The following is a 24,595-nucleotide window of genomic DNA, read 5'->3' as shown; positions in this document are numbered from 1 at the left end:
TTCCTTCGTTATCGTGTACTTAAGAGATGTTTTTCGCAGATTTTAAGGTTTCACACATATTTGGTATTAAAAATACACATGTTTTCAACCAAAGAACTATAAAATACATTTATTTTTATAGCTCAGTGTTTCAACTAAGTGTAGAACATAACCATTTGAGGCATGTAACTGTCAATTAGATAAATCTCGTGAGTAAAACCAATATCGCGTCACCATCTCTTTGCCGCCCCTGCAATTAATTCCTTGCACAATGCAATGATTTTTATCGTAATGTGCAGATGCAAAAGTGCAAAGAACAAATTCGTATAATTAGTTAAAGATTTCTACCACGCTGACTTTCTCGTTACCATGGCGATACATCTGCTACTCGGTCAGAACACCTGGATGAGGCTCCGATATAAATTTATATGTAATTTGCTTTCATCTTATTATTTTTTTTTCTATTCAGTTTTTAAAGAGGAAAAAACGTTACTTCAAAGTTACTTCATTTTGAGAAAACAGTAACACTAAGAAAATTATGTATGTGAAATAAACCCCACACTAGCTTATTGATAAAATAATACCCTGTTGCGTGCCTCGAAAAAAAGCCGATACGCGGCTTATCAGCACTACAGGTATGTATAGCTGTCTTTATATTATACGTGAAGAGTTTGACAGATACAGCTGTTATTGTTTTGAGAAATAAACAGCAATATGCAGTGAATAATGGAACAGTCATAGCTAAATTCTTACCATACTAATATTTGTAAAACGTGTATTAAAGTTGTTTCGAAACTAGTAAAACATTAAAGGATATCAAGCGGTAAGTTGTCTTTATTTCAGCCTTGTTCATCTTAATGTGTGTATGTGTTTTTGTCAAGACTACTGTCAGTTCTACGCACGTGGGTAACATCACGTGTTTGATGTTACGCACGTGGGCTAATGACACGTGTATTTCTATCGGTAAATGAAAACAATACGCACAAATATAAAATCTGGCGTTTAAGAATTCTAATAGTTTTATATTAATTTTCTTCTCATTTTCATATTATCGATTTTTTAATTAAAAAGAATACCCATAGTACCCGCGCTCACCGTCATGACACCCCAGGAAAAAATAATGTTCTTGTTGGAAAAACCGGCAGTGTATCACAGTGTGTCTACTTAGAAATAACTTTGCATCATCGGCACATTAATTGCAAGGGGTGGACATTTAACTATTTGTGGGTGGGTGGGTGCGGGGGCGGTATTAGTAAGATTCGTAAACGATCGCGTTATTCCAGACGGTATACGCTCATTGTTGGCGTACATTAGCGTAACTGACGTTATCATCGTTTTAAGCCGTTTAGACGTTACAGGGATTACTTGGGGTGGTTGGACTACAGTTTTCATAAATCATGTCGTTTCGATATTTAAGGAAATATTTGATATAGATGTACTATATAATATTTATTCAATCAAATCATTTCTCAGACAGTAAATTATATTGCGATGTTCAGACACAATTGTAATACATATACATTATTTAGTTTTCAAACGTAACGTCGACGTTACATTAATTTCACGGCTGTGACATCTCGGCTAGATTTTGCAATTTTCATATGTTAAATTTAATTCATATTCAACGTAAGACTTATGCATATCAATTTGCAGACAATTGTATGTACTTTCAGACTGTGGTCGCTGTTTTGTAAACAAATATATATATATTTTTTAAATATTTCGGCACGTAACAACTTCGTAATTTTAATTTTTGCATTTTTTGACACGTGTGACATCGCGGCTAGATTAAAGTATATATATATTAAACGCCATTATCAAAGTCAAAATACGACAAAAACTTATTAATTCAAAAATAGAATTTATGTACTTTTTGTCAAAATAGATATAGAAAGCATACAATAGTTAAAGAAAATACAGAAATTTTAACAAATCCTGTCGAGGGAAGACATTAAATCTTACGTTTTAAGTTGGATTTGTCTTTTGCTTCCTGTTTGTTACAGGAAGTATTGAACAGCAAATGACTGCAATGACGTCAAATATAGTTAACGTCACGTCACCGAGTCTTCTTATTTGACGGAAAAAAAAAATATGAATTTACCAAGCCGTTAAATAATGCGCATTGGCGATTTCTGTGTAAATTCTGTTACATCTTACATGACGTTTTTGTGTTGTTTTCTATGATTCTATGTCGAATTAAATTTTTACTAATTGTTAAACGTAAATGCGATCATATTTACTAACAGGGAGATTGTTTTGCCTTTCTTGTGATATAAGAAGATAAACAACCATATTTCTAAAACGAATTTCATGAAACATTGAAGTGAACGAAACTGAAAAATTTCCGATGTTCGCCAACAACGTACGCAACGTCTCCAGTACATACCTTTTAGTATGTGTTGCCCTCCGTAAAATAAATATCGATATACATTACCTATGTTTTTGTAGATCAGCCTGTAATATCAATGTTAACTCAATATCTGGTATCATACCAGATGAAGGTAAAAATAACACAACGTTTTTATTGTTCCACATCAATTAGATATGTCAGATCGCTATAAAAATTATATCAGTTCGCAGTGTTTTTTTTTAGATCTTATTTTGCTGTCATGCTTTATTATACACAATGTATTTATTTGAGATACAAATTCTTCAGAAAAAGATACTCCCATGCCACCAAGGTATGAAAGCTATATAGATTGTTTTTCGTATTTAAAGAACAGGTGCCCGATCTGTTTGGAGTTAGCATCTCTTAAACTACGTATTTAATGTTTTGCCTTATCTTTTCCACACATTTTCTTTCTATTCCATTAAGTATTTTGATATTGCTAACCCTGATATAGATAAAGATTTCAGGTTCTTCAGTGGTTTAGTGAAATATGAAATTAAATTATTTTTGAAACTGTCACTGTTCCAAAATTATATATGAAACTTTCATTGTTTAAAATAGTGAAATATATTTGAAACTTAACTGTTCCAGTTAGTGAATTATATATGAATTTTAACTGTTCCAAACAGTGAATTATACATGAAACTTCCATTTTTATGACAGTGGGATTTTCATTTTATAACTTTCTCTGTTACGGAACTACACTTGAACTTCGAAATGAAATGAATTAATATGAAATAAGGCAAAACCTCAAAGCGAGCTCAAAGAAATCAGATTTAGCTAAAAATGTATACATCATTTATATGTAACAAAGAAACTATTCACTACTCAAAAGAAATCGCGAGAACCTATTCACTTCAAGATAGTCTACATTTAGTGTCATCGTACCTGTAACAGCGAATATCATGCGTTGCAAAATTTATGGGAAGCCGGTGTCACGGTGACGTCATTGCCGCGTTCCCGTGGCTTTGTGCTTATTAATGATTTTTTGTTCCATTTTCTGGCCGCTACTGGATCTTTTAAATGAAAATAATATTTTTCCAAACAACTGGAAATCTTTTTTTGCATTATTTTTTAGTGATGAATAATTTTCAGCAATCGAATGAAGTTCTGTATTCACTGCGGAGAGAAGTATTTCCTGTGAGCACCTGTCCGCTAGGGTGCGCTTTTTAACAACTTCCGAGCGGTCTTCTGCGCATGCCCGAAAGTGATTATCAATTCTAGCGCACGGCAAAAATATGCATATTTTTGCATGTCCGCATGTATTTAGTGTACAGTATGCATAAAATACTGACTAAAGGTTAGGGTTAGTACCACCATGGTTACAAAATATATACATTTAAGATATTTTCGTTCAAATTTAGTTAATCCGGTATGTACCGGAGACTGTAATTTATACCGGCGCTCCAAGTCTGCATTGAGTCACAGTCTTTCAAATCCATCACCAAGAGTGAAAGTATACTTGCGTTACCGTAAAGTTCGGGCCTGCTCTTCGAGCTCGCTATAAAGAACTGGAAGCTGGTTCCTAAATATACATCAGTTAAGGTATAGAAGCGTAAAAAATACCTACAAAAAGGATGTGCGCTATGTGAAAGAAGTATCATGAAAATTCTCAAAGGAGTATCTATCCCCACCCCCATATTAACTTACTCTGTGACGTCATTGTTACGTTTCGCTGATAAAACATTTAGATGAGAAAAAATGTTTGTTTTACATTCTTCCACAAAGTGAATATAAGAAAGCATTATTTTTACGAGTGGCCTGGCTAAACTGAATACATTTGCGCACAAGGAGTATAACGAAACCATGCTAGTCATTGTTGAAGAGTTCATGCCAGAGATGAAAGGGAAAGCCAACGTTCACCCAGTGCTAAATATGTCAATAAGTTAAGAAAATGAAAGAATTTTTAAAATCGACGACATAATGCACATTTTCGCATTTGCTTGATCAAAACGGCAGCCATTTTGTTTCCATGGCAACATCAAACAGAATGGCGGATTAACTATATTTTTAAATATTTATTTGAACTGTATTTCCCTTTTCCTGAGGAATAATTTCATTAGTTTTTCCATCCAAAGAAACTACCATGTTTTACGTCTTTGTTATGATAAAAAAAATCCCCTCAAATGTAAAGCCGTTCGTATTTTGCATTATTTTCTGAGATAGGTCTACATCATTCATGTCATTCGAGTCACAATCGACAACTATCTTTTTCTTGTTAATGAACTATAAATGATTATTTTAGGGGTAAAACAGTAACCATGTCGACGAGTGATTTCTTGGAGCGGGGCATGTTTGAGTTTGGGAAGGGAAACTTCCGTCAAGCTGAAGAACATTTGACGGCCGTGATCAAGGGAGACAACAGAGAAGAGAAACTAGACGCGTACAGAATGCGTTCTTCATGCAGACACGAAATGGGACAATACCAAGAAGCCATAGAAGACGCAAAACGCTTGTTAGAAATGCATCCCAAATCTACATCCGGATATGCTTTGTGGGGAAATGCGTTGACAAAGCTAGGCAAATTCGAATATGCGCTGGCTACATTTAGATTGGGTTTAGAAATTGATACACATGACAGTGAAATAAAGAAAGGTTTAAAAGATATGCAAGTAGACATCATGTCATCTTCTGATTACGTACAAGAGAAAACTTATGATGCGGTTAAAATGAGTTCGCAAGAACCATATCCAGGTGACAATGAGCTAGAAGTCTTGGAAAGGGAGATAATGCAGAAATGGGGAATGACAGAGTTCCCTCTCCTTGAAGTGTTCATGCAGGATCCAAAGATGGCGGTTCAAGAATATGGCGCAGCACTGCAGCTTAGAAAGGCGGGAAATGATGAACAGGCGCTGGAGAAAATGAAGGTCTGTTAATGATAAGATAGTGTTTTAAAGTTTCAAAAGCGGGAAAGTTTGAAAATAATCATTAATTTTGCAATATAAAAGCAGTTATTTCAGTATTACATATTATATACAATATATTATCTGATATAAATTTAATCAAAATGATCTTAAATATAATGTTTAAGGTTATTTTGTTAACGAATGTTTCTGGCACTTGCTTTAGAGCATCGAAAATAAGCATCTTTCCAGTTCGATGGAATACAAACTATATAATACGTATCATAACCTACGTATATTCTGATTAATCATACGCTCTTGCATTTCTGACCTTTTGAATTTATCTGCTCAAATCGGGTAAATTTCTATGTTTATTCATGTAAACGAAGGCTATAAACTCGTAGGATTAATGTACTTACTTAAAATGCATTTTTTATTTACCTTTTCTAGGAAGCATTGAAATATGATGCAGCAAATTTCACATTACGGGGTGAGGTTGCCTCCTTGCAGTATGAACTAGGGCGATACAAAGAGGCTTATCAGAACTGTCAGTGTATCCCCACAGATTTCAGACCTGTGAAATACTGGAAACTTGGAGGTATGTTCAATTTAGCAAATTTTCAATACTCGGGGGTATGTTCAGTTCTTTATAGTCGTTTTGTACAAGTCAAATACAGGAATCGCGCCCTTGAAGAGTCATGTTGTACCTGTCAAATACAGGAATCGCGGAGGATTATTTTGTACCTGTCAAATATGGGCATCGCGGAGGAATGTTCAATTCTTTGTAGAGTCACTTTGTACTGTCAAATGTTCAATTCTTTATAGTCATTTTGTACCAGTCAAATACATCAATCGCGGAGGTATGTTCAATTCTTTTTCGAGTCATTTTGTTTTGTCAAATATTCGATACTCTGAGGTATGTTCAATTCTTTATAGTCATTTTGTACCAGTCAAATACTGGAATCACGAGGAATGTTCAATTTTTTGTAGAGTCATTTTGTTCTGTCAAATATTCGATACTCTGAGGTATGTTCAATTCTTTATAGTCATTTTGTATCAGTCAAATACAGGAATCGCGGAGCCGGAGGTATGTTCAATTCTTTGTCGAGTCATTTTGTACCTGTCAAATATTCGATACTTGGAGGTATGTTCAATTCTTTGTCGAGTCATTTTGTACCTGTCAAATACAGGACTCGCGAAGGAATGTTCAATTCTTTGTCGAGTCATTTTGTACCTGTCAAATACAGGAATCGCGGAGGAATGTTCAATTCTTTGTCGGGTCATTTTGTACCTGTCAAATACAGGACTCGCGAAGGAATGTTCAATTCTTTGTCGAGTCATTTTGTACCTGTCAAATACAGGACTCGCGAAGGAATGTTCAATTCTTTGTCGAGTCATTTTGTACCTGTCAAATACAGGACTCGCGAAGCAATGTTCAATTCTTTGTCGAGTCATTTTGTACCTGTCAAATACAGGACTCGCGAAGCAATGTTCAATTCATTGTCGAGTCATTTTGTACCTGTCAAATACAGGACTCGCGGAGGTATGTTCAGTTCTTTGTTGAGTCATTTTGTATCAGTCAAATACAGGAATCGCGGAGAAATGTTCAATTCTTTGCCGGGTCATTTTGTACTGTCAAATATTCGATACTCGGGGGTAAGTTCAATTCTTTAAAGTCATTTTGTATCACTCAGATACAGGAATCGCGGAGGTATGTTTAATTCTTTGTAGAGTCATTTTGTACCAGGTCCTGTCAAATACGGGAATCACGGAGGAATATTCAATTCTTTGTCGAGTCATTTTTTACTGTCAAGTATTCGATACTCGTAGGTATGTTCAATTATCTATTGTCATTTTGTATCAATCAAATACAGGAATCGCGGAGGGATGTTTAATTCTTTGTTGAGTCATTTTGTATCAGTCAAATACAGGAATCGCGGAGGTATGTTCAATTCTTTGTAGAGTCACTTTGTACCAGGTCCTGTCAAATACGGGAATTACGGAGGGATATTCAATTCTTTGTCGAGTCATTTTTTACTGTCAAGTATTCGATACTCGGAGGTATGTTCAATTCTTTATAGTCATTTTGTATCAGTCTAATACAGGAATCGCGAGGAATGTTCAATTCTTTGTCGAGTCATTTTTACTGTCAAGTATTCGATACTCGGAGGTATGTTCAATTCTTTATAGTCATTTTGTATCAGTCAAATACAGGAATCGCGGAGGTATGTTAAATTCTTTGTTGAGTCATTTTGTACTGTTAAATATTCGATACTCGGGGTATGTTCAATTATTTCAAGTCATTTTGTATCAGTTCAAATACAGGAATCGCGGAGGTATGTTAAATTCTTTGTAGGGTCATTTGGTCCTGTCAAATACGGGAATCGCTGAGGAATATTCATTTTTTGTCGAGTCATTTTTTTACTGTCCGACAAGTATTCGAGCAGACAATCATTTTTGTCCGACTCCATTATGTTGGATAATAGGTATTATAATTATATAGTCTTTTATTTACATTCGTCGTAAATTTGGTATTAAAAGAATGTACTGTATTAGTTTTGTGTTTTTACTAGGACAGATTCTGCACGCGTTAAACCTTCCGGTACACGCGGAGGCGTGGCTACGACAGGGATGTAAACTGGACAAAAATGATATAGATATGCCGTTATTGTTCCAAAACATTCGAGTTAAAAGACTTTATGGTCCGCTTACAGAAGGCACAAAGGTAATATAACATTTATGATGTTAAAGCCTCATTTAGGAGTGCTCCATCATATTAAAATATTAAAATCTTTTGTGGTGGCTGATTTCTGCGAATTTAGCACTTTTTTCATTGTATAGTTGTATTGTTCTCTTCGCATCGATTGTCTCCCTTAGCGTTACTAGGTACGTCTTTTTTCTGTTAGGGGAGACCACTGTATAGGAGGCAACTTGCTCATAATGCATAAGTTTTGTTCCGATTACAAAGGGGAGACCAGTGCGTAGGAGGCAAGACGCCCCTATGGGTAGGTGCATAAGTTTGGTTCCAGTTTCAGACAGAATAGCATAACAGAACAAAGGACAAACATGCAAACTATCTTGGTGTTGTGAGTGTTGAACATACAAGAATAGAAATCAGCCAACGTAGTGTCCAGTGGCTATGAGATACAATGGTCATGTCTTTTATGGCTACTACCTGAAGTAATGCTCATGGGTAGTGGGGAGGTGTGTTTGTGTATGTGTTGTGTGTGTGTGTGTGTGGCGGGGGGTGGGGGGGAGTCCTTCACAAGTATAGTTGGAAAGTAACAAATTGGCGTTTGTAGTTGGTCTGGCATGTAACACATTAAAAGGAAATACAAACGGCATTGGAAGCCCAATTATGGGGTGGTGTGGTACTTTCATGCAATACTTATGAGTTAAATTTTGAACTGCCTATTTAATGAATACACAGCTTGTGTACACGTTTAGTAATAACATTTCACGATTTCAGATGAATTAGCTTTTAAAGTATCTTAAAAACGTTCAGAGAATGAGAGGTGCATGTATTATAATATTATAATAAGCATGTATTCAACATCATAACGTTTTTGTTTTAATTGAACAAACATCATTAACACATTAATGAAAACAACCAGTGTTTCATTACACAGTGTTTATATATTAATTTGGAAATGGAATTTTAAAATCGGTCTCATTCTTTTTTACAGGCGAATGTAGTTTTTACGCAATATGGTCGAGCTATAGAGGCAGCGGAAAATATTTCTCAAGGAGAAAATTGCTTTAGAGATAAACCTGCGGTGCTTGCACAAACTTTAGATACACAACACGTGACTGCCTGTCTACACTGTGCTAAATGTCTTATGCTTCCGGAAGAGTACTTTGGGAAGGAAGTGCTTGCGCAGAACGCGGAGTTGAAGAAAGTAGTCCAAAAGTATTGGCCAATCAGACCACGTATTGAGTGCAAAAAATGTGGAAATAGAGCAATATATTGTAGTGTTGAGTGCAGAGACGAAAGTTGGTCGTTATATCATCAGATTTTGTGTGTTTCTGAAAATCCAGCCGTTGAAAAACTGCACAAAGTTTGTGAACAGTACAAAACGCTCGCTTCCGACCAGCGTTGCTACAGGGGTGTTTGGAATGCATCATTTAGTCCGTTTGTCCTAGCTAATATCTGGGCAAGAATTATTTGTTTGGCAAATAGTTTAGCGGCCCAGGAAGGCAGAGACAAACCAACCGCTGCAAACTGGACCATGGCGAAATCGCCATATAGAAAGTAAGCACTAATATATGTAACATGCGTTACGTTTGATGAGATATTGTTTACAAAAGTAACCAGGGTGACCCAAATTCAATATTATCCATTTTAAACGCTAAGAAATGTACTTCCACTGGATTAGTCAAGGGTGGTTGCAATCCGCTTATATACCGTCACGAGTTCTACTATTCTTGCTGTAACACATTGGACATTTCAAGTAATTTATTCAAGTCATGTTCTTTGCTTAATACTATCAAAATAGTCAACTTAATATAGTTGTAACTCGATTATCTGCATAAGTCAAATACAGAACGTGCGTTTATCATTATAGAATTAAAAAAAAAAAAGACAAAAAATATTTGCAGTAAGGAATTCAGATATACATTATTTTCATTTATGGCGCAGGTTTATTGCTTATGGAAATGCTAGTAACGCCGCTGTGATACCGACAATGGTCTCCATCATGCAAGAAGTATTTGATAACGACAGCCTACCTGTCAATCATCGCTTGAAGATAAATAACAAGGAGTTTGATGGGCGGTACTTTCAGGCCACGTGCAACGTTCAGGCATTCTCGGACCCCGCCCCTCCGTTTAATGTTTTCTTGAATAACGTTGCCCAAGACCCTAGAAGGTATATAAATGTCTAATCTTTATCATTTGGTTTTTTATTCAAAACTTACTATGAAAAGTACCGATTTTATAAGCATTGACGTCCAGAATGTACCACAACAAAAAGGATTTTTTAATATCAGAACATTATTGTTATATTTCTTTAGAAAGTCTTGAAACTTAGTTTCTAACAGAGTGTAAGTAACAGAAACACATAAGAAGTAGTTGTTTTTACTTATTTTTCCATTCAAAATTGAAACACGCTTGTAACAGGATAACGGTGGTAGACTACCTTAATTATATAGCTTTATAATTAACGTATTTCTCCGTGGGGTATTGGTGAAGACCGCGGGAAAATGTTCATTGCCACTGCGACTGGGTCAGTTCGGTTCCTTCCTCGGGCATGTTTTTTTCTCCTAATTTGGCATTTTAGAAAGATAGTTTAGAAACAAAACAATCAACCATCATGTTCTCATGTTCATAATGTGACCAAACTTCAATTTTAAAGAAATGTCGTATTTAGTGAATGTCGTTGCCTTAACATTACCATAAAAAAATAAAGTTCTACGTCACACATAAAATTTAAAACAAGAATACACATTCCTTTACACCATCATTAATAGTTTGAGTAAACATGTATGCACTAAATTTCTTTTCTAGAGAATTAGTGCGCATGCACACGATGAATGACCCGGATGATGCAATGTTTGCCGGGATGTTTCCACTCCATGCTTGTTTGAATCATTCCTGTGACAACAATGTTGAGGTAGGTTGAGAACGCACCACATTCTGCTTTCACGAGTAATAATGTATTTTATGAATAAAACGATATGAGTAAAGCAAACCAACATCACACTATGTACCCGGATAATCTTAACTCTGTTCAGCGACCCTAACTCAGTGCCAACATGGCGGATGTAAAGCTGATACAGCTTTGTTTTCTGTGTAATTTTGACGTAAAAAGGAATATTTTGGTTGTTATATCTGTCTCCATTGATCAAGTGTATATTTATTTCAAAATGTATCATGTTAAATATATCAGCCCTTGTATTTTCAGGTGGAATGCCGACGGACAAGGCAAACTTTTCAATGAAATATTTTACAAAAAATCTTAAAAAATACCTATATGCTTTTGATGCCTCTACTATTTTGTTGTTTGAAAGAAAAAAAATATACTGCTTTATAGGCCCATTTACACTATGTTGTTAACCCACTACATGTTGTCACAATACATGTTCAAATGTACTGACAGCGAGAAAGGGATAAAAACCTAACTTCGATTTGATTAAAACCGAACTCAGTTTACATGGAATGGATAAAAACCTAACTTACACGAAATCGTGGGAAGGATCAACACCTAACTGACTAGTATTCTATAGGAATGAATGAGTTGACATGTACATGGTCTGATTACTGTAAACATTACTTTACTTTATAAGCGGTATTGTCTTCAAACTTTGTCATTAATTTTACAAGTTGTTATATGTATGCCCACTACAGCCAATATTTGTTCATAATTTTAATATTATGCAAATAGAAATTTTGCAAAAATCTGGATAAACCCTCGAAAAATAATTCAATATAAAAGTCAAAATTATTATATATTGATTATATAAGAACTTGTTTAATACCACCACTGTTCGAAGTTCTGTAACCCCCAACCTTCTCTCCCTCAATCTCTCTCACACACACACTGTTTCAGAAAAATTGCATTTTTTTTTTAAATCTTGTATATCTTATAGTGTAAGGGATTTTATAGAGGTGCTAATGGAATATTTTTATATTGTTTAAATGGGATTAGATTTATGATTAATTATTAAATATGATATTTTTCCGACAGTAAGAAGGGAAGATAAGTGTGTGTTGTGTGTGTGTGTGTCGGGGGGGGGGGGGGGGGTGATAATCATTGACTGACAGGGCAGGGGTGTGGAAATCCACACATTTTTCACTTGTCCGAGGACACTTAAAATCCACTTGTCCATAGTCAAATTTCAGTCGCTCGGATTTGTAATATTAAACCTTCATGAAACTGCAAATAGACTGGAGAATTCTTTATTTAGGACAATGAAAAGAAAAGCATATCACAGTAACTGTGGTAAAAAAATAAGCTGTTAAAATATTTGCCTTTTAAAGTTTATAAAAGTCTGAAATCGCACAAGCAGGGTTCGGGATCTTTTGATGCCATGCCCAAAACACTGTCCACGCAATGGTACAAAGCCAGATAAATTCAAAGAAAGACTCTTAAAACGTTCCGACTTGTTTTAGTCATACTTGCGATCTCTGTGTGCTTTTGATTTTCATTTGGCTGACTACTAGCTTCCATATTTCCTTTGACAATGACTTATTGTCTCAGCAGTTGGAATTCTACTAACAAACTTGTCGAAGTACCTTTTTAAGTTGTTGATGTCTCTGATTTTTTACCATAGTCACTGAGTTACAGTGTGCGCAAGACCTAGCCAAAGAACCAATCAGATCATGGAAAATGATGCTTAAAGACACAGATGCATGTTTTTTTTCTAAAACGGCAGCAGTCAGAGACTCTTAGCAAGTACATCATGGATTTCATACATTAAATTATCTTTATCACCTCCATACACTTGAAGCAACACACAATCTAAATGATATTTTTTTGTTTTCTCATTTTATACCTGAAAAATTCTGTTTGTCTGCAGACACACAGAATAAAAAATGCACTTGTCTGCCGGCAAAAAATCACGAGTTGGACAAATTGGATATAGGAATCCCACATCCCTGCAGGGATGGGTGGGTCAAAGAACTATGAGCATCTATAATTCATACATAAAGCAAAGACAAACAGCTATGTTTTCCTTTGGTTAGGTGTTTATCCATTCTAAGTTCGTATTTATCCAGCACTGTTTCCTATACCAGTCAGGAATTATCCGCAAATCTAAACCCACCTCATAATCAATACAGTTTTTAAGCTATAAAAATGAATTTCAAACTTGATACTGTTAAACAATGTCTAAGAGAGTTTATTGAACTAATACAGTTGATAAGTAAGGTCTTATTGCAATTTCTGGTACTTTAAAACAGTTAGAAACATAAAAAAATGTTCATTTTGAAGACTTCTTTCAGTACATTTTAATGAATTCCAGCCACATAATGTGACTTGTCGATTGAAATATTTAGTACACAAAAATGTTATCAATACAGGATATTATGGCTATCAAAAGTTTTACACTAAATTTGCATACAAACATAAAAACATGAAAAAAGACAGGGAAATTAACTACATACATCGTCTTTCTGTCAGCCATGTTGGCACTGAGTTAGGGTCACTGAACAGAGTTGGGATTATCCGGGTACATAGTGTGAACATACGTAGTAATGAATTTTTAAGGTTGTTCTTGAATGCAGACTTTTGGGGGTTTTAATGCCATGCATACACTTCCGTACTAGAAAAAGATTTCGGTTTCCAATATTTCTAGTTTGAGGAAACAAACTTTGTAGAATGTAACGTGCACTAGATCGATTTATTCTTTTACCACAGTTGTATCATTCGTATCAATGGTTTATAAAGCTTTGCTGTATTCACTTGCGTCATAAATCACAATATTTTGTATTTAAATTTCAAGGTGTTAGATGGCCACCCAGGAGTGCTTGTTCGAGCAAAGAAGCCCATAAAAGCCGGGGAGGAGTTGTTTACAACATACATCAACACAAGGTTGCCCAGACAGGAGAGAAGGGCGTGGCTTTTCCGGTGGGTGTTAAGCAACATTTTTGTTTTAAATTAATGAAAATGAATGCAGTTTTTGTTCTGTTCTGTTCTGTAAAAATGAGCTGCGAAATATTTACTGGCTTTCCAAAAACGTTTTCTGGCAAGTATCTCCTCAGTTGAGCCTACCCCTAACGGATAACAACACTACACATTATATTTATCAAGTTTATAGGACAATTACCTTCGGAAATAGGCCTACTTCCAGCCATGAATTAATCCTTTCTTTGGATAACATGTTACCCATTTTCAAAACTGAGATAGTCGACGTAAAAGTAGTGATTCAAGTTCCCTGTGAATGCGACAATGTAAAATGTTTGGCAATATATATATATATATGTTATATTCTATTAACAGAATGTTTAATGTTGTAATTGTAATATTTTAAATTTAGTTGAACGTAACTAACTAAAACATGTGTTAAAAACAGTTTAAATATAAAAATGAACTATGCCTGTAGTAATACTGTTAAATAAAGACAAATAAATTTCTATGCCCTCGCAGGTGGGCATATTAAAGTCACACTGTCCGTCCGTGCGTCCGGCCGTCCGTGTAATTCGTTGTCCGGGCTGTAACTCCGCTATTCATAAAGGGATTTTGAAATAACTTGGTGTAAATGTTCCCTATAATGAGATGACGTGTCATGCGCAAGACCCAGACCCTTAGCTCCAAGGACAAGGTCAAACTTAGAGGTTAAACGTTAACATGGTCTGTTTCTTGTCTTGTCCATAACTCTGGCATTTTTCAAGGGATTTGAAAATAATTTGACACACATGTTAACCATATTATGAAGGTGTGTCGTGCTTATGACCCGGGTCTCTCAAATCATGGTCACAAAATGATTCGTACGTAAACTATTCTGGCATATTTTGGGCACACAAGTGTAGCAAATTTGGGCCTGCTTTGGGGGCATTTGTCACCAATAGTGACAGCTCTCGTTTCCATGTACAGGGGATACAACTTTTGGTGCCAGTGTACGAGATGCAAGTTTGAGGGAGACGGTCCAGAAAAATGTACAGAATGTGGAAAACTAGCAAAGACTGATGATAAAGAAAAATATCCTGGTAAGTGTAATATTTTGGTTCTGCAAGGGCAATGCCTTGCTATTAAACTATTTTTTGTGTTGATATTATTCTGGTTTATATGTAAATTCTATTATGTTAGTGCACTGAATAGTTGTTGTGGATTTTGTCAGGAAGGAATATAAAAGTAAAATATCCGAGACTGTGTGTTTTGTTATGGCATTATATGAATATTTTTGATAAATTTACGGATTTGTTGAAATTATCCCAATTTATTTGTAAATCCTGTTATGTTAGTGCAATGAGTAGTTGTTGTGGGTTTTGTCAGGCAGGAATAAGTGATAACATCCTGGACTGTGTGTAAGAGAAGTCTTACACTGCTGTAGCAATATACAATGTATAGTTTTTGATCTGTGGATTCGGTGAAATACCTTAATCTATGTTTAAGTCTAAACCCGCCCGCTTAGCTCAGTAGGTAGAGCTTCGGTCTACGGATCGCGGGGTCGCTAGTTCGATCCTCGGGAGGGGCGTATGTACTCCGTGACTATTTGATAAACGACATTGTGTCTGAAATCATTAGTCCTTCACCTCTGATTCATGTGGGGAAGTTGGCAGTTACTTGCGGAGAACAGATTTGTACTGGTACAGAATCCAGGAACACTGGTTAAGTTAACTGCCTGCCGTTACGTGACTGAAATACTGTTGAAAAACGGCGTAAAACCCAAAACAAACAAACTTACCAGTTTCTATAAAGGCAATGTTGTTTTGATCTGTGTGTATGACCTGTGTGTCTGGGAGTTCCTAATGATTACTGAATATTTTCGTAGTTTGTGCATTACTTTGTTTCTGGTTCCGGTAACAGTTAGTTGAATTGACCTGGATCTGGAAATGATTAGCGAAAATATACTGTTTTGTGTTTGATTTTGAATTCTGGCAGATACAAGTAGCGTTGTTTTTGGCACTCGTCTTGGATATTCAGTTAATACCTCCCTGAACATGTTAAATAAAATTTACTTATATCAAACTGGTTGTGGCCGTTGTTATGAAGAATGTGTCAATTTCAAGAAAATACAACATATAACGGTGTCAATTATATAGTTCTTGGGGATGAAAATACAATGAAAAGAAACGAACTGTCTATATTTTGAGACACATTTAAACGTTAATTTGATTATTTTTCTTTATACTGTAGAGTAGAAATTACCATATATGTCTATTGCAGGCTGCGGAAAGTGTCACAGAGCTTGGTATTGTTCAACGGCATGTCAGAAAACGTCATGGAAGAAAGGACACAAGAAAATATGCAGTACGCCACATTCAGATACTCACACTTCTACTGATTATTATATCCGTTCTATGCAACCATCGTCTTAAGTTGCTCTTAAGCTGAGTTTTAAACTTAGAAACAGGCGTATAGTTTAACTAATCATTACATGCGTTCTGTGCTACCATAGAAGCTATAAAGTTAACGTTAGGCGTATAGTTTGACTGATTATTTTTTTTACATTCTATGCTACCATAGTAGCTGAAGCTTTTAAGTTGGAAACAGGCGTATAGCTTGACTAATCATTACATGCGTTCTGTGCTACCATAGAAGCTATAAAGTTAACGTTAGGCGTATAGTTTGACTGATTATTTTTTTTTACATTCTATGCTACCATAGTAGCTGAAGCTTTTAAGTTGGAAACAGGCGTATAGCTTGACTAATCATTACATGCGTTCTGTGCTACCATAGAAGCTATAAAGTTAACGTTAGGCGTATAGTTTGACTGATTATTTTTTTTACATTATACGCTACCATAGTAGCTGAAGCTTTTAAGTTGGAAACAGGCGTATAGTTTGACTAATCATTATATGACTTCTGTGCTACCATAGAAGCTTTAAAGTTAAAGATAGGCGTATAGTTTGAGTGATTATTTTATACATTCTATGCTAACATAGAAGCTAAAGGTTTAAACTTACAAATCATACATAGATGCTTTAAAGTTAAAGATCGGCGTATAGTTTAACTAATCGGTACATAAGTTCTGTGCCACCATAGAAGCTTTAAAGTTAAAATTAGGCTGTTGTTTGACTGATTATTATATATGCGTTTTATGCTACCGTCTAAATTTAGAGATAGGCATTTTGTTTGAATGATAACTATACGCGTTTTATGCTGCCATAGAAGCTTTAAAGTTTGATATAGACCTATAGTCTGTCTGATTATTATATGTACCATGGAAGCTTTAAAGTTAGAGATAGGCGTATAGTTTGATTTATCATTATATGCGGTCTGTATGACCATAGAAGCTTTAATGTTAAAGATAGGCGTAGTTTGACTGTTATTATATGCTAACATCTAAGCTTTCAAGTGTAGAAAGAGGCGTATATCTGACTAATATTTGTGTGCGTCTTATGCTACCTTCTAAACTCAGGGGTAGGGCTTGACTAATAATACACGCAGGCATAAGCGTGTAATCTGACTGATAAATATATGCATTGATTGTTCAAGTTTAAAGACATGCCTATAGTTTGACTTATGAATATATGCATTGATTATTAATGTATAGAGGCAGGCGTTAAGTTAAGTATATGCTTTCTATCATAAAAACTTTAGACTATAGAGATAAGCACATAGTGAGATTGAAATATATATATGCGTTTATGCTACCATCTCATTCAATTGCTTTTAAGCTTCATCTCTAGAGATAGGTACATACTTTGCCTTATTTTCATATGCACGCTATGCTATTTTCATATTGTGTTTCTCTGCAGATAGTCACATACATTGATTATTATTTACTGTATGCGTTTCATGCTACCATCTTATCAGGTTGTTTTAATCTTCAAGTTTATAGATAAGCGGAAAGTTTGCCTGATACTGCATTTTATATATGCGCTTTATGCTACCATCTTGTTGTTTAAAGCTTCAAGTTTAGAGGTAGGCGGTAAGTTTCGCTTATACTACATTTTGTATATGCATTCTGTGCTACCATCTCATTAAGTTGCTTTGAGCGTAGCACATTATCATTAAGTTGCTCTGAGCTTCAAGTTTAGAGATAGGCGGAAAGTTTGATTGGCACCACATTTTATATAAGATCTTTATCTCATTAGGCTGCGTTCAGCTTCAGAGCTAGAGATATGACTGATTGACTAGCTATAATATGCGTTTCATGCTACCATCTCAATTACTTGTTTATAAGCTTTGAAAACTTGTCTAGTGATAGGCTTATTTTGCACAGTGTGGCTAATAAGTTGACAAGTCAGGCGTTTGCGTTGAGGGAATTACATATTCTGCTTTGCCGCTGATGATAAATTTACTTGGCAATTTTAGTTTATTTATAAAACTTTAATGCTAGCACGTATATGATTAGCAAGATAATGCAATGTTGGCTGGTACATAAGTGTATGCATATATAGAACGTAATGCTGACTTTGACATAAGCAAAACAATAATTACTGTTAATATACAGGTCTTTACTCGTAAGCCGTGTAACATCTCGTGTCAGAATGATTTATTTGCAATAATGAATAACAAAAAATTGCGGCAGTCGCCCAAAATAAATGGCGATAGTCGCAACACGTCCCAGATAGCAAGCTGATTAAGGACCATCGTCTGCCCAGTACAGATTCTAGTAATGGTCCAACGCAGTTTGAAATAATTGACATAATTTTAACACAATGGTTGTCAGCATTGACTCAACTAATGTTTGTTTCATCTCATTTGTATATAGTAAATGTTGCCTTTTTCGCATTTGACATTTTTTTATAATCACTTTCTTCTATTTTACGGCAATGAGAACAAAATATTGATATAGGTATGTAGATAGATGTTTTTTTTTTATCTACTTCTTGAAACGAGAGTGTATGGTTTCTATCAGTCTGATTGGTAGAAATCCTATGTTTTGACATTTCCCTTTGCAAAATACACTGCATGATATGTCGCCTTGTTACTAGTAGGCCCCTATCGTATTGTTTCGTCTCGTTTCCTTCGTTTGACAGGCAGAGACATGTGCTTCATTTATATGTGATATTGGACCTTCCAACACAAACAGAAAAGAAGAACAACAAAAAACTTTAAGTGCTAGTTTTTCTTAGAACACCTCCTTGATGCTGTTGTGTGATTCACTACTTATGATCTATAATGAAAATGGCAACTGATTTATGAACTGTCTTCAACAAGGCCAGGTTAAATCATAAAACAATATCATGGGATAGAAAAATATTTATAATATTTTTACGACACCTAATTGACTTGATTTTGTTTGCGATTGCAAGGCAGGATATTTATCCTTTGTATTTTGCAAATCTGGTGTTAAAGGAGTGTGCTTCTTTAAAAATGTAGAGCATTTTTCTATACTTCATTTGGAAATCACTTGAGTGAATAATTTAGTGATTGCATTGTCTTATGAGCTGAGCTTTGACTTTGACCAATGACGTAGTAATACTAGTGTGCTTGCCTTGAAAAAGGGTTTGTCCCTAGTGAAATAGTGATGTAGGTAGCTGCGTTACTCCCTGTTTATAGTTCAAGCTTTTAGTAGTTAGTCATTGCGTGCTGAACGATATTGTGACATTTTTTATTAAACAGTCCCGCTTGTTATTTAAAAGAATACCGATTTGTCAGCTACTGCTGTACTGACCCGCGTTAACCGAAGGATCACATCGAACTTGCCTTTTACTTTAAATGTGGGCAGTTTTAAGTTCCGTAATGCTTTTAGTTTATGTGGAGAAAAAAATATATACTATGTAGTGTGATTAAGAATATGAAATATATTTTTTTTTTCATCTGGCAACAGTTTCATGGTATTAGTTATCTAACAAATTATAACTGGATTAAGTAATTTTAAAACCAGCATTGCTAAAATTATTATTGAACTATTGTTTGAGATTACCTCCCTTTATAGCTCTCACGGTGATACTTCATACCAACCAGTAAAAGTAGTGCTTTTTGAAAATATAAGTTTGCATTAACGTCTTTCTGAACAGTCGTTTTAACCCGTTTTAACTTCAAAATAATAATTTTGATCCGCACCATGAGAAAACCAAAATAGTGCATTTGCGACCAGCATGGATCCAGACCAGCCTGCGCATCCGCGCAGTCTGGTCAGGATACATGCTGGTCGCTAACGGTTTCTCTAATTGCTATAGGTTTTGAAAGCGAACAACATGGATCCTGACCAGACTGCGCGGTCTGGTCTGGATCCATGCTGGTCGCAAACGCACAATGTTGGTTTTCTCATGGTGCGGCTCATATAAGCATTATGGAACTTACAACGCACGTACTTAGGTTTGTAAGTAAAGGAACTAAATACTTAAAAATAAGTTAATTGTTTTATGTACATTAAATTTACTTTGTTTAACGTTACTGTTTGTGAAATGGAATAGTGGACCATGTTGACCTACTAGTGGCTTCCCGTGCATATGTATCTATTTCCCTCTTCCCTGCTACATGTAAATGCGGCCTAAAAGTTTGATTAACATTTCGGACGAAAGCTAGACTTGTGTGTTTTATTTTTAATTAAAGAATATATCATAGGTCTTTCTGAAGATCTGCGAAGAAAAAAGTGCTGGTTCGAAATCCAGGGGACTTTTCGCACACTAGCTGGATGGAATGGTAATTGGGTAAAACTTTGAATTTAGGGATGCCTTTCATAGCTTTCAGTTTGTAAAGCTTTTTGTGTGAATCATCTTTAATAATAAATTGTTGATAAAATGGAATTAGCTAATATATTTCTGTGAAAGATCTTGTTTTTTACCACTGAGACTTCTGAAACTAATTTCACTATTTATAAGATTAAGAGTTAAACAAAATGACCCTAATAAGAATGAATTCAAACGAAAACAATTTGGATTTAATGCCCCCTTGATTGAAAATAGAAAGGTCAATTTGTGTCCATTATTTTTGGTATTCACTGTTGCTTTATTAATGGCCGTATTCTATTTTTCTATTTTAGAGACAAAATGGTAACAACTCAACACTGCACGTGCATTGTAAAAAACCTGGTTAGGTTTTCGACCAAAGCTTGAACCCGGATGTGCCGCGTTCGTACAGTTGAATGCACCCAAGATGTGGCATTACCTCTGAAATGGAATGCTCCCAAGTTGGCTATACCCGAACTGGATATACCCCAAAAATGTGATTTTTTTATCCTGCATTGAAATGTTGTGTTTTGTACATGTCCAGAAGTAATGTGTAGTCTATAGAACCTCCCAATCCCAGTTTATTATCAGACATTTGGGGTCGTAACGCACTTCTTCGCCGCTGTCCTTTTTCGGCCAATACCCTGGAGCGTTTTAAAGCAAACTGAGCACAGTTCTAGCTCATAAAACTTGTTAAGTAACAACTTCAACATTTAGAGTTGATAAATCAGGTTGAAACTGTAACAAAATGTGTTTTATAATCGCTTCATATGTTCAGCTCGTTTTAAAATGCGTACCAGTACCGATTGCAGTTGGCAATTGGTAAGGGCGGAGGAGTGAGGTTCAGACCTAAAGTGTCTTTGATTCGATCCTGCCAAGTCGCCCATGCACTCAGTGAAATTCTTACCTCAGTTTGATCTTAACACCAACTTTTAAGTTCATTTTGCATATTTTGAAGCTTAACTTAGGACATCATGTATTTTGAGTCTAACAGTTAAATTATATGGTGTGAGTAGACTAAAATTATTTAGATAATCTAGCTCGGCTAACAGTTTCTTCCAATAAGGTAGCTGTTTTGTATTAGATGATACCCGCAGGTGAAGTTTCCATCTGTGTCTTTGAAACCTTCGTTGAAAAACAGTATTTCGTTAGTCCCAAGATCAAAGAACACTACAGTATCTGATATATCAACGTCACAGTTCATAACAGTGATATCTGTTTCTCTCTTTTTTTTGTATAATTAGAATAGATAGCGTACTCTCATCTTGCACAGAAATCGCTGATGTTCTGTATAATATGAACTGAAGTTATTTAAATTTCAAATATATGTTATAATCTCGCAAAGGAACCAAAGAAGATGGCGCCACCAACGGTTGATGTACACAAACACTAAATGTTTAAAAAGGTAGCCCGGATATAATGGCGCACTCCCCGTTATAGAACTTTTCTCCTTAAATTTAAGTGAAATTTCTTGCAGTGACTAGGACGGAGGGGCTCAGTTTGAGCGAATTTTATAGGCTGCGACTAAAACATTTTTAACGTATCACAGTTAGAATCTCCCAAGTTTTTAGATTTTTTTTTTAATTTCGTATTGACATGGTTCTTACCGAAGTTAGGTTACAGAGTAGTAAATGAGTTCGTGGAGTTATTTGCAGCCCTGGAATGTTTGCTTATTCTATGGGTGAAAACGGCCAGCTAGATTTAGTGCTCGGATGCCTTATATTAACAGTATTAGTGGTATCTGTAGCATATACATTCCCGTCACGGTCTGTGTTAGAAATGTCGTCTGATGACAGTATGTTGTTACCAATTTATTCTTTCACATGTTGAGAAATTCGACATCGCAGTAATTTATTTTTCAAAGTAGTACACATTATTTCATATTCTGATCATATTTCCCTTATAATTCTACCTCCTAATTTTCAAAGTAGTACACGTTATTTTCATATTCTGATCATATTTCCCTTATAATTCTACCTCCTAATTTTCAAAGTAGTACACGTTATTTCATATTCTGATCAAATTTCCCTTATAATTCTACCTCCTAATTTTCAAAGTAGTACACGTTATTTCATATTCTGAACATATTTCCCTTATAATTCTACCTCCTAATTTTCAAAGTAGTACACGTTTTTTCTTTCATATTCTGATCATATTTCCCTTATAATTCTACCTCCTTATTTTCAAAGTAGTACACGTTATTTCTTTCATATTCTGATCATATCTCCCTTATAATTCTAGCTCCTAATTTTCAAAGTAGTACACGTTATATCTTTCATATTCTGATCATATTTCCCTTATAATTCTACCTCCTAATTTTCAAAGTAGTACACGTTATTTCATATTCTGATCATATTTCCCTTGTAATTCTACCTCCTAATTTTCAAAGTAGTACACGTTATTTCATATCGTATTTTCCTTATAATTCTACCTCCTAATTTTCAAAGTAGTACACGTTATTTCATATTCTGATCATATTTCCCACATAGTTCTACCTCCTTTTAATAACTTGCTCAATTACTACTTCGCATGTTTGAACAATAGATCCACCTACCTACCTCAAACCTACCTACCAGACCAGGGTTTTGTTTGGTTTTTGTAGGCTAGATTTAATTTGTTTTGTTTTTATTCGTCGAAATTAGTTATCAATTTATTTTATTTCAGGTCTTAATTTATTTTTCAGGACGCTTATAGCGTATTTTTACATATATATTGTCTATTGATCAGTTGTTAAAAAAATGGGGATTAAACACTTTTTGCCCGGCTTACGATATAATATATATATATATATATTGAAGTTTCAGCTTTTTGTTGAAAGTCGAATATTCATAAAACAAACAACTCTCTAGAAACGACCACTACAATCACAACAAAATGATATAAATACCACCCCGATTTTAGCATTTTCAGTAGCTAATTATTACATGAATACATTTTACGTGTGCATTGTTAAGTAGATTTTTTTAATTCTTACACTGTCCTTGAAAACTTCTGGATCAACCCCGTTATGTTTTCAGATTTCATATTTTGCTGAAACTTTAGAAAATTGTAAGTTTGGCAAGAATAAAACGTTTTGGATATTTTATTTAACTTAATGTTGTTTTCCATTCTAAGGTTCATAATAACGAATATGTTTCATATGTCTGTATATAGTTTATTGCATCTCTGTATGATTTGATTTATAGCTTGGTTGCGCGCAAAAAGCCGCACTTTCAGTGATCAATCTTTGTCCGCAGCCCCCCCCCCCCCCCCCCCCCCCCGCCCACATGTTTCATATGTCTGTATGTAGTTCTGAATCTACAGAATAGTTTGGGTGACACTGGTTAACCAAGGATGCGCGTGTGGTCGAGATTCGTCAGTAAAAATGGCTGACATTGACGGCACGTTCCGCTATATAGTCCGAAGCATCTTCGGTTTGAGACCGATACTTCGATTTTAGACTAATTTCTCACAACATTTCCTTGGGTGACCTACTGCCAAAACTGTAAACACCCTGATAATTTGTTGGAAAATTATGACCGTCATGAATAGGCTTGTTTTCTCTGTATTGAAAGAATTTTGAAATTCTCTGTAACAGCTAGCATGCATTCATTCATTTGGACGACCGTTTTCAAAATTTACTCACGCGGGAATCGTTATTAGTTGAGGGGGATAGTTTCATCAGCGTATTAACCCTTACCCTTCTGAATTTCTATAATGAACTTGTCCATCTTTCAGCTGGACAGTACCATCAACTGTTAACTGTGTTCTTACAAAAAAGACTGACTGAATGGTGAACAGTGCATATCTTTATCAGACTGCACTGGTCGCAAATGCATAATCAATCGTGTACAGCATAAGGGTTAATACCTGTTCGAGCCACGAAACTCTTGTGAGCGATCTTGTGCCATGATGACCCTCTTCTTATGAAATATTGTTGAATCTTATACATTTTAATGTTTCAATAGACATTACCATAACGACATTGTAAATGAAATGCAATCTATGGAATTTATTTTTGAACTCTTTGTTTAATTTGAAAATTATTTAAGAAAATTTTATAATATGTGTATATATTATTTGAGAATATTTATGATACTTTATGAAAAAATACTGTGACCTACCTTTGCTTATTTAAGAAATAAATTTTAGTTTAGCTTTGTTTTGTTATTTTCATTAG

At 35.1% G+C, this 24,595-nt stretch overlaps 1 protein-coding gene across 2 annotated transcripts; it reads left to right on the top strand.

The window, feature by feature from the left end:
* Window positions 1-647: 647 nt before the first annotated feature.
* Window positions 648-24,572, top strand: LOC123538532 (uncharacterized). 2 transcript variants are annotated; one of them, XM_053529451.1, is made up of 11 exons: window positions 648-802; window positions 4,614-5,235; window positions 5,662-5,809; window positions 7,785-7,936; window positions 8,898-9,463; window positions 9,851-10,078; window positions 10,717-10,822; window positions 13,653-13,777; window positions 14,744-14,856; window positions 16,037-16,120; window positions 20,751-24,572. In XM_053529451.1, exons 2-11 carry the CDS (start codon window positions 4,630-4,632, stop codon window positions 20,762-20,764), a joined length of 2,142 nt encoding a protein of 713 aa, XP_053385426.1. In that variant the 5' UTR covers window positions 648-802; window positions 4,614-4,629; the 3' UTR covers window positions 20,765-24,572. The 2 variants fall into 2 exon arrangements, with proteins under 2 accessions (XP_053385426.1, XP_053385425.1); XM_053529450.1 differs by lacking the exon at window positions 20,751-24,572 and having other exon boundaries at window positions 16,037-17,368.
* The last annotated feature ends 23 nt before the right edge of the window (window positions 24,573-24,595 follow it).

The sequence above is a fragment of the Mercenaria mercenaria genome, chromosome 18 (genome assembly GCF_021730395.1).
Source record: "Mercenaria mercenaria strain notata chromosome 18, MADL_Memer_1, whole genome shotgun sequence".
Lineage (NCBI taxonomy): Eukaryota > Metazoa > Mollusca > Bivalvia > Venerida > Veneridae > Mercenaria > Mercenaria mercenaria.
This window is presented reverse-complemented; position numbering and strand designations above follow the sequence as displayed.

Coding starts and splice junctions, on each gene's coding strand:
- LOC123538532 (XM_053529450.1), top strand. CDS start 4,630: ATGTCGACGAGTGATTTCTTGGAGCGGGGCATGTTTGAGTTTGGGAAG. Junction 5,810..7,784: donor GAAATACTGGAAACTTGGAG/GTATGTTCAATT, acceptor TGTTTTTACTAG/GACAGATTCTGCACGCGTTA. Junction 10,079..10,716: donor GTTGCCCAAGACCCTAGAAG/GTATATAAATGT, acceptor TTTCTTTTCTAG/AGAATTAGTGCGCATGCACA.